At 39.0% G+C, this 11,429-nt stretch overlaps 2 protein-coding genes across 2 annotated transcripts; both read right to left on the reverse strand.

Annotated features, from left to right (window-relative positions):
* Positions 1 to 20: 20 nt before the first annotated feature.
* Positions 21 to 2,547, reverse strand: LOC103706254 (Tetratricopeptide repeat (TPR)-like superfamily protein). Its single transcript, XM_088718950.1, has 2 exons — positions 2,129 to 2,547; positions 21 to 2,054 (listed from the first exon to the last, which is right to left on the reverse strand). Exon 2 carries the CDS (start codon positions 1,819 to 1,821, stop codon positions 289 to 291), a length of 1,533 nt encoding a protein of 510 aa, XP_088575076.1. The 5' UTR covers positions 1,822 to 2,054; positions 2,129 to 2,547; the 3' UTR covers positions 21 to 288.
* Positions 2,548 to 4,906: 2,359 nt separating this feature from the next.
* Positions 4,907 to 8,442, reverse strand: LOC103706264 (6-phosphogluconate dehydrogenase, decarboxylating 1). Its single transcript, XM_008790324.5, has 2 exons — positions 8,257 to 8,442; positions 4,907 to 6,695 (listed from the first exon to the last, which is right to left on the reverse strand). Exon 2 carries the CDS (start codon positions 6,686 to 6,688, stop codon positions 5,222 to 5,224), a length of 1,467 nt encoding a protein of 488 aa, XP_008788546.1. The 5' UTR covers positions 6,689 to 6,695; positions 8,257 to 8,442; the 3' UTR covers positions 4,907 to 5,221.
* Positions 8,443 to 11,429: the final 2,987 nt, after the last annotated feature.

The raw sequence follows: 11,429 nt of genomic DNA on the forward strand, positions 1-11,429 counted from the left end.
TCCAGTTCTTTGACTAGAGATTTATGTGTTGCCAAGCTTAAACTTCCTTCACATTTTCAATTATTTTTCCCATAGAGCTACAAGGAGGAAAAAGATAAAATAGATCCATAGCATCATAAACAAATTGCAGACTTTGAGAAACAATGTTAAATGTGCAAGTAGATTTGACCTCTTGATGCTTGGAAATTCCTTTTGTTGCTTCATTAATCACATTTGATAAAGAAATTGCTTAAGCTCGAAAGATCAGTGATGGTAAGGCAATTGCTTCAGATGAAAGATGTTTACCCGTCACCAGTAACCTCCGCAAGAGCATGCCCCTTGCCTAAAGCAGTGGAATCGGTTGTGATCCCTGATGATTATCTCCCGCTCAAATATCTTCGAAATCAGTGCAGTGTAGGTATGACACTCTTTATTCATTCTCAGGTTTGTAACTACCCGTATCAGAGTCCCATAGCTTGTATTTACAAGGGAGAAAGCAATTGCTAGCTTCTGGCTGTGCACAAGGGATGTGTCAGGGGTGTAGCCCTCAAATCTGAGCTGCCATTCCATCTGATGGAGCATCTCATAAACTTCATCATTCTTGGGGTGCGACTTGTCATGCGAAACAAAGGTATGCATCCTGCCCTTCACCTCCACCCTGCTGTATCCTGGAACCTGCAGCACTCCTCTATCCGCCATTTCTGCTCTGATCCTTGCTGCATCATCCCATCTTTGTGCTTCAGCATACATATTTGATAAAATTATGTGATCTCCTGCATTATGAACATCTAGCTGCATTAGATTTTTATGGGCACATTCTGCAAGCTCCAGGTTTCCATGAATTTTGCAGGCATTCAGTAGGCAGCGCCAAGCCACATCGGTTGGCCCCATTGGCATGCTCCTGATCATCTCGTAGGCCTCGTTCAGCTTCCCAGCTTGGCTTATGAGATCCACCATGCAACCATAATGCTGAGCATTAGGTATGATCCGATGTTCAAGCCGCATTTGATCAAAGCACCAGAACCCGTCTTCAAGCAGTTCAGCATGGCTGCAAGCACTCAGGACTCCCACATAGATGGCTTCATCTGGTTCTATGCCTTCCTTGAGCATGTTTGACAAGATCTGCAGAACCTTCTCGCCATCCCCATGCATCGCCAGCCCCGAGATCACAGCACTGAATGTCCATTTGTTCCTCTGAGGCATCCTATCAAAGATTGCCATCCCCTTCTCCAGGCACCCACATTTGAGGTACATATCGATCAATGAAGTTTGAACTATTACATTGAGTCCACTAATATTTCTGAGTAAAGAACAATGGATGCTTCTACCAAGATCATACGTGCCCAAATGTGCACACGAGGAGAGAGCGCTAACCATGGAGCTCTCATCAGCTCTCAGACCTTCTGCGGTCATCATCGCAAAGAGCTTCAGGCACTCATTCCATAAGCCCATTCTGGTGTGAGCTGCAAGAATAGCACTCCAAGAAGCAACAGTCCTATCAGAGCCCATTTGCTTGAACACTCTGCAACAGAGATTGATCTCCCCACACTTGCCATACATGTATATCAGACTATTCTGGACAAAGATATCACATTGAAATCCAAGTTTTGTTACATGCCCATGGATCTGCATTCCTTCTCCAGCGGCTGAGAGCTGAGCACAAGCCTTGAGGGCGAAAGGGAAGGTGAAGTTGTCAGGCCTGACAATTCTCTCCTGCATCTCTTTGTACAAAAGGAGTGCTGCCTCTGGGTCATTGTCTTTAACATGAGCTCTGATCATGGTGTTGAAGTCGAATGTCCCTGGGTCATCAAGACTGAGGAAGATCGAGCAGGCATAGTCCATGCTGCCCCAGTCAGAGAGAGCACAGGCGGAAAGGAGATCTCCGGCATGACGGGGAACTCGGTCCAGTCCAAGCTTAATGTATTGGGCATGGACCTTCCTGAATTCTAATATGGTTTTGAGTTGGTGTGGTAAGGGGGGAAATGAAGTTTGCTCTCTGGGTCTATTTTCTGAGACTTGTGGGATGTTGTTTGGTGGTGCTATGAACTGTTGGGTCTGATGAAGGGATAAACTTCCTGCCATAATATAATTACCTTGGTGGGCAGAGGAACAGAGACAACACCATAAACTAAACTAGTTGTTAACTTACAGAACTTTGCGGAATGGTCTGAAAATAGCTTTCATGGGCTCCAAACAGTTCAAACAGGTACTGAGTGGGATGATGAATTAAATAACTTCTGGATGAATGGGATCTGGAAGCGGTCTTCATCACTTCTAGCGAGCAGTACTGGTCGGTATGAAGAGAGAAGCTTTTAGAGAAAAACCTGTGCTTGTGTTGGAGAAACTTGCAATTGCTTAGGAGTCTCTCTCTCTCTCCCTCTCGTGTTAGAATTTGGAGAAGAACGGCAGTCATCTCCCAAAACAATTCCATTGTGTGGAAGGGCTAAGAGAAGTGCTTTTGGAGGGGGGGCCATGACTGTAATTTACGACACTGCAGTGGAGAAACCTGCTGAACTTTGTCCCACTGGAGTTTCTGGGGTGGAGCTTTTCTTATTTTGTGAGGCCCCCATTGTTTTGAGAATTCTCGCTATTTAAAGCTCATCCATGAGTTGCATGGAGAAACGCCAGCCACAGAAAATAAGCAAGAAGAGGACTAATGCTACTTGCAATCCATAGATAAGGTTCAGAAAAGAAGATAGATCAGGCCACATGGATGCCTACATGGACCTTCTAATGTCTAGTGGGCAGAATGATCTATGGTCCCATAGTTCAAGCCAAACAAGTGTTTGGCATGCGCAATGCACGTGGTACAATTATGGCTATGATCTGCCAGAAGTGGGTTCCATCTAGGGGTGGCAATCGGGTCGGGTCGAATCATAAACGGGTCGGGTCACATGCAGGTCGGGTCAGAAAATCATAAATCTGAACCCGACCTGTTTATTAAACAGGTCAGAAATTACAACCTGAACCGAACCTGTTTATTAAACAGATAACCCGACCCGATCCGTTTAACCTGTTTAATAAACATGTAACCTGTTTATCCAACTTGACCCGACCTGTTTAATCTGTTTGCCCAATCTGATCCGTTTAACCTGTTTAGACCTGTTTAACCTGCCCAATCCAACCTATTTAACCTGCCCAACCTGACCTGTTTAGACCCGTTTAACCTGTTTATACCTGTTTAACCTATTTAAACCGTTTAACCTGTTTAACCTGCCAACAGTTAAACGGTTTAAACGGGTCAGACATCTAAAATCCGTATCCGACCCAATTAATAAACAGGTTAAACGGGTCGACCTGTTTACGACCCGAACCTGTTTAGGCCAAACCCAAACCTGTTTATGGCGGGTCGAACATGGGTCGGGTTGGCGGGTCGGGTCATATTTTGCCACCCCTAGTTCCATCCAATATTTGCCCTCTATACTGAATCGGCACACAGTATCATATTATATTGTATGCCAAGCTGAACCATTTTAAGCTGTGTATCGATACTGTAAGAGAATGGTACTGGTATAGAGTTCGATACCGAGACGATGAATTTTAGTCTCATATATATATATATATTTTAAATATTGTATATATATATTAATAATACATGGCTCTCTTTGGATGAGATATGGATGGACTCTCCTCTAAACATCAGGATTCTTGATCTCTAATTACTTATGAAAGAAAAGAAACAGAGATTATAAGGTCTGGCCAGGAAGCCTTCATGGTAGAGATGATTTATATCACTTTAGATACAAGACTAATTTCCCGCTTAAACTTGGTTAAAGGTATTTCCTCCTCGAGTAATACCAACTACATGTCGGCTCATGTTAGGGTCCATTAAATAAAATACACTCATAACTGCAAATCAAGATCTAAATTTTCGGATGGAAAGGGGTTGTGCCAATTGAGGACCATATTTTGGGCTGAGTCAAATCCACACTATCTATAACTGAAATTAGATTTTTAAACACAAAAACGAGAGAGATTCAATCTAACTGAAGTTATGGCAGAATACGAACTAACAATACGTTGCCAGCTCGCATATAAATGTTTTAGTTTGCATCCAAGCCATAGTATTCATATTTGGCAGATTCAACAGGGGGCAAAAAGATGATATGGCTACCCTGAGTGAATGATCTAGACAGGTGTAGAAGCAGAATACCATGCAATAACATCTTCAAGCAAATCCAGTCGATATCGGGACTTTCTACACAATAAGGCTGGATTTCAAAGATACCTTTTGATGTAAAAATTGCCTATGGTTCGTAGATGCCTATCATGATGCAATGACTGTCCCCTCAGCAACTCTTGATCAAATCTATGATGATGTTTCAGAACTTCCCACTGAATCCAAGGCCTGCACTGGTATGCATCTTAGAAGTATCTGATGTTCAACCTTCTAAGAATGGGAAGGAAGCAAGTGCTGTTGGAGAAGCAAACCTGGCTCAGCTCAAACTCAGGCTTGCACAAGCTTGTTTGTATGGGAAAATTCTGATACCACATTCAGGCTTGAAATTAATTGCAGGCCAAGTTTGATTATGCCCACCCTTCATTGAGCTTGGGTGATTAAACCTCTTGATTGGAAGAGTATGAAACTATTAAGGTTCATGCTGATAAGGTATTTCACAGTCAACATTGCATATAAAGTTGAGTGGGTGAATGTGGGGAATAATGCTGACAATGCCTCCCAAGATAAATAAAATAGAAGACTTTCAATTTTCCCAACAACAGAGAAGGAGAAATGGCAAATGCAAGGAACCAACCATTCTGAAAGTAAAAATGTTGGAAGATATTAAGATCAGAAGCAGAAAATAAATAAGTAATAAACCTAATACAGTAGACAAAACTCCTGCTGTGCCGCATAGAGCTTGAAGAAACTGTAGACAGGGACCAAGTTCTGCATGATTAGAGAAGTATACATCACAAATGAGCAACATTTATTTGATAGACAAGCATTTAACTTTAAAATATAGATGGAATTGGTAAAATCCCACATATTATCTGGAAGTTCGGACTTCCTCACCAAGATACGGGAGAATTTAAAAAGTGAAACCTCAGTCACATCATACGGAATCTCAATGTTGCAGATAAATAAAAAGCCATGAAAACTGCAATAACAAATTCGAACAGTTTAACTGGTTTCCTAGTCCTAATTAGGACATTATTTTGTTAACAAGCAGGTATGCACCTCTTTCTCATTCAAAGTCACATAATAGCACTAATATCCCTAATGTCCCGGTAAAAGAACTCATCAAAGATGACCTAGGATCTTCGACTGTTTTGCGATCTTGAACCACTCAGTATGAAAGGATCCAGGCATGTCAATCCTCTCATAAGTATGCGCTCCAAAGTAATCCCTCTGAGCTTGAACCAAATTAGCTGGCACCCTTTCCCTCCTGTAGGTGTCAAAATAAGCCAGACTTGCAGACATACCTGGAGTACTTATGCCTGCATTGATAGCAAGGCATATGACTCGGCGCCAAGCAGACTGACGATCTAATATCTCCATTGCAAACTCTGGGTCCACTAGAAGGTTCGGTAATTCTGGGTTCCGATCGTAAGCCTTCTTGATCCGATCCAAGAAGATTGCACGTATGATGCACCCACCTTTCCATATCCTTGCAAGCTCACCTAACTTGAGATCCCATCCTTTCTCCATGCTCTTAGCTCTTATCAAGTTCATTCCTTGTGCATAGCTGCAGATCTTTGAAGCATAAAGAGCTTGCCTCACATCCTCAACCAATTTCGCCTTATCTACAGGCTGACTGCTCAAGATATCACCGAAGCCACCCGATTTAAAAACTTTGGCAGCTTCAACCCTTTCCTCCTTCAATCCACTAAGGAACCTTGAATCCAAAGATGCTGCAATTGTTGGAGCAGCAACTGATAACTCAGCTGCTTGTTGAACAGTCCATTTACCAGTACCTTTCATCCCGGTCTTGTCTAAGACTTTGTCTACAAGATAACCTTCACCCTTATCATCCTTGATTCCAAAAATGTCTGATGTGATCTCAATTAAAAAGCTAAGAAGTTCTCCCTTATTCCATTCGGAGAACACCTGCTGTAACTCATCATTTGAAAGGTTACCTACAGATTTCAATACATCGTAAGCTTCAGCAATCAGCTGCATGTCGCCATACTCAATTCCATTATGGATCATCTTGACAAAATTGCCTGAACCACCTTTCCCAATATAGGTAACACAGGGGCCACTGTCCGGAACCTGGGCTGCCACTTTGAGAAGGATGTCTTCTATGTTTTTGTAGGCCTCATACGACCCTCCAGGCATCAAAGAAGGCCCATGCCTTGCACCCTCCTCTCCACCAGAAACTCCCATCCCGAGATAAAGAAGACCAAGTTCAGCCATGGCTTTCTCTCGCCTCTCCGTGTTCTCATACCACTCATTGCCACCATCAATTATACAGTCACCCTTCTCCATGTGAGTTGAGAGTGTCGCTATGGTCTGGTCAACAGGTGCACCAGCTTTCACAAGCATGATGATGACACGGGGCTTCTGGATTGAATGGACAAATGATGCAGGATCATGGAAACCATAAACTGGGAGATTTCCTTCAAGTTTGGCACGTTCTACAGTCTCATCAACCTTAGAAGTGGTACGGTTGTAAACTGAAATGGGGAATCCTTTCTCAGCTATGTTTAGGGCTAGGTTTTGGCCCATGACAGCCAGACCAGCAAGTCCGATTCTTGTGAGACCCATCTTTCACCTGATGTAAGTGGATTATCAGGACAGGGAGTTACAATAATGCAATTAATCAAGATGAATCAAAAACGAAGTCATGTATATATGGACAACAGGATTCTAGGACAAGATTGAGAAAATTATAAAAAATGAAAATTCACAGAACTAGGATGCTTCTAGTACTACTATAATCACATAAATGGGGATCTTACAGCAAATCTAAACCAAGAATTACAACCCAAAAAAGAACGAAACTAACTGGCAAATGGACTTCTGCATATCTGCATAAGAAAACTAGTAGTATCAATCATGATATTACCAGATAAACATCCTAAAAAAAAGGGGGCCAGATAAACAGCCTAGTACAATCAACAAAGTTAGGAATAGGAAAGAGGAGCCCAAGATCTACCAAAAACTCAACACCATAGACCACAAAAAGAAAACTTCCAATCTAAGCTGGAGGTTCTAAAACAACTGGCAGGACCTCAAGATCTAGGCAATTGTCCATGAGAACTAAAAGACTGATTTATGATTAAAGGATTATAAGACAAAAAAATAGGAAGAAGAAATCCTACGGCAGCAATATTTGAATTTTATGGGCTAAAAATCTACTTTCTTTTATCAAAATCTACTTTTTTCTGAAAAAATATCTTAATAATCAAGATTCTGATGTGAAAAGAGATTCACATGGAAGGAAAAAAGAAAGTTCTTACTACAAGTAGCTTATTTGATAAGAGCGATCTACAAATAAGAGAAATCAGAATCCTTGGTCAAAGTATAAACGTGAAGGATCTTTTTATAACCAGGATAGAGTACCAAAGCTTGAATAAGTGGAAACACAGCTATTAAGCAGGATCCAGCATTAAAATCTCATATAACTAGCAGCATGTTGCACTTTTTTCTTTCATTAAATTTCACAAATATTAGAGTCACAACTTTGTCATCTAGAGCGAAATATTATGTAATCCTAAACAAGCTTCTCACTTTCTCATAGCAAATTTATACCTTTTTTTACCACAATCCAGCATGCAAAAAGCATTTAAAGTCCATGATTTGAAAGGAAAACAAGCAAGAATCCACATGCAGCACCTAATCATACAAAGGAAATAAAAAGCAGAAATAAACCAGCATCAATAGAGAGGAAAGCCCTCCAAAGAAACCAGTCAACAAGTGCCAAACAGATAAGAGATAGATCTCTCTATACGAAGAAAGAAAGCCTTGAAAAACACTGTAAAGCAAAACACGGTTTGAAGCAAAAACCCAGCACCCAATCTCAAACAAACAGCACAACCTTGCCGAATTTCTTTAAAAATTATCCTCCAAACGCGAGAAGATCGAAACTTTATCATCCAGGAGACAAATAAATGGGATCCTCAACAAAATCCTCATCTCAAATAGCAAAAATCGGAACTTTTCACCGAAACCCGTCAATGAAACCCAATTAACCTCATGAATACAAACAAAAAGCAAAACTTATAGATCTGCAAACGTGTTTCCACAAGCAACATCTGATCCTACACATATAATTATATCCAGAGAATTTAAGAGAAAAAGAAGCCTCAATCAGTAGAGAAGAGAGTCCAAACCGTGAGATCTTTCTCTCGCACAGGACCCGCCGAGTATGAGATCTCGTTCTCTTTTCTTTCCTCCAGACCAGTATATATATTTACTTATAGCAGAGAATGAAGCCCGCCTCTTGTTTTGCTAAATTTATTTTCTTCTTTTGGAAATATTGATAATTATTTTTCGTTTTTAACACAAATCAAAATGTCAACTAAAGCAGGAAGAATTCTTTTCTTAATATTTTTCAAAGAATCTTTTCTTGATATTCCTCCAATTTATTTAATTATAATATTGGTTTCGGTAGGTGGACCGGTGATCCGGCCGCCACTAGGTCAACCAAATCAGGCGAATGGGGATGTAACGCGGGCCGGCTTTGTTCGGACCAAAGCCAAGCCGGTCTGAACCAAAACCGCCTTCCTTTTTTTTATTTTTTATCTCAACCCTCTGCGCCCTGGATCCAACCCATAACTCTACAAATAAAGAGTTGCATGACCACACTCACAAGCCACATAAGGAGATGAAATTGATGTTTTATACTATAAAGTCATTCTGGATTGCATCGATCTAATTGTAATTTGAGTTTGTGTTGGTAGCTATATTTCTCTACTTGGCAACCAATACTTTTGAATTCAATTTTCGACTAACTTATTAATAATTATAGCGTGATCGATGCTGCGCGCTATTAGAATCGAGATTATTTTTCTGTCACAAGGGCAGCCTTATAGCATTACTTGTTGCCAATTTGGTTAATCCGAAATGTACTTGGTGAGAAACTATTGGTCCCAAGTTGGTCCAGATTTCCTATTGGGCTGGCTCAGCTTATGGTTTAGGCCATGTTTCTTGTTCTATAGCACATGAACCGTGTCTTAAGGAATCCATCTGACAAATTAACTAAAGATGTCCACTCCAAGCCCTCTTCTATTGTATACAAGCCCTCGTACGAGCCTAGAAAACAGCCAATATTATTCTCCTAGCACATTTAAAACCTACCACGCTACTGCATCGAGCATTCAATCTCCTAAATTATTCTCCCAAAATACATAGGATACGAACTTTCATGCAAACAGATATATATGCAATTATTTAGAATCATAAATTATATGGCCCACCCCACTTTATTTGTCACCAACCATATTATTTTCATATATTTCTTGCATTACAAATGGTATAACAACCAGTTTGAAAAGGAGGATGGGGTAGTTCGCATGTTTCCTTCAGCAATTTAAAGGGCTGCTTTCGAGAGAGAATCAGAAGAACACAACAACCCCAATTGCTGCCAACCGCTCAACGCAAGGATTGTTGGTCTGATAATTGTAGTTGACTTGCCATGATGTTTTCAGTCAAAGAACACAACTAGTTTGGTGGTCTTTAAAATTTCTAGCAAACCCAAGCCAACCTAACTCCATTTGTAAGTGGGTTGGTGGATCTAGAGGACTGCGTATATCCTATCCTAGCCGAAAGTCTGAATTTTCGAGTTTTGAATGGAGGAAATTCATATCATCAATTATTTCTTCGTAAAAATAAAATAATAATTATAGTGCAAGTTGGATCGTTTTGGATATATATATTTGTATGCCACACTTGGTCAGATTGAGTCAGATTGGATAAATCGAAACTGAACTAAAGTTCTTAAAATAAAATAAAAATTATAGTGCAGTTGATTAGATGGTAATTTACGTAGCCAGCCATGCTGAAACTATATTATAAAACTCCATGATAAATCTTTCTAATTTTTTTAAATATTTTATTTTTTGATTTCTATGGATATATCGATATTCGAATAATTATCTAGTTTTTTTAAAAATAAAATAATAATTAAAAAAACTCAAGGACTGTGGGTGTTTCATGTAAGACCGTCGAAGTCAAATAGTTTTGGCTGCCACCGCAAGAGAGCATTGCAATTTCACTATTGGATGATTGGATTGAAACCTATAAGACTATTGCACGTAGCATTTACTTCAAATATTGCTGGATGTATATAATACGGTTAACCGATGTCTGTACACTAGACCATAATACGGTTAACCGATGTAGACAGGAAGGCTTCATAAGAATTCACCAAAACCCACCAATTATTGTATTTTTCAGGATTTTGTACTCCATAAGAACAAGTTGATTTTGCTATCTTTTATATAGGTGTGCAGGGATCGGATTGGTTTGGAGCTAAACCCAAAATTAAACCGACTTAAATTAGTTTTCTAAAACCAAAATCGAAATCGAACGGACCATCTACGGAAATCGCTTGAAACTGATCCAAAAAATTCAGTTTGGTTCGATTCAATTTATCAAATTAATATTCTATTTTATATAAAAAAAATAAAAAAAATAAAAAAAAATTTATATATATATGGGTTGGATTAAGTTGGTTTGTTTTGGATATATATATTTGTATATTACAATGTATCAGGTTGAGTTGGGTTGGATTGATTTGAATCAGTTTTTAGAAAATTTAAACCAAAATTGAATCAAACTTTTTTGGTCCAAGACTTTCTCAAACCAAAACCAAATAAAAAAAAAAAATCATGAATACCCTTCTAAAAATTTAAATTTACGCAAATACCCTCTTAAAATTTATATTTATTTCTGTACCTTCATAGAATGTTGTTTTTACACAAATACCCCTAATATAACGATTCTTCTAACGCTGTTAATAAAAACCATATTTATTTTAATTAAAAATAATGTAAAATTTTGAAATTACTTTTTTGTCCTCCATCATAATTGTCTTAAAAATATTTTTTTCACATCGACCCAGTAAGAATATTTTAGACATTTCATTTAAAACCGTTAATTTTTTAACAGCGTTAGATGGCATGGGTATATATAAAAAATAAAGATAAAAAAGAATAGAATAGCAAAATAAGTGTTTACGATGATATACATATAAATATCAATTTTAAGAGGACATTCCTATAAAATTTGATATTTAGAAGAATATTTATGCAAAAAAATTCAAAAAAATGGTCCGAACCGAAAAGACTGATTCAGATTGGGTTTGTAGTTTGGCCTTTTTTTTTGCACACCCCTAATCTTTTACACAAAAGAATGATCTACCTTTTTTTCCTGATGTCAACTGCTACATCGCGCAATGGCCTGGATGAAGAAAAATTAAAAATGCTTTGAGAGATGTGCTGATCCAGTGATTGATGCCGTAAAAGAAGATCAATCTTTCACACACAAAAATACAACCCGAGCC

The sequence above is a fragment of the Phoenix dactylifera genome, chromosome 3 (genome assembly GCF_051530095.1).
Source record: "Phoenix dactylifera cultivar Ajwa chromosome 3, Ajwa_hap1_PhDact_Kaust_v1.1, whole genome shotgun sequence".
Classification (NCBI taxonomy): domain Eukaryota; kingdom Viridiplantae; phylum Streptophyta; class Magnoliopsida; order Arecales; family Arecaceae; genus Phoenix; species Phoenix dactylifera.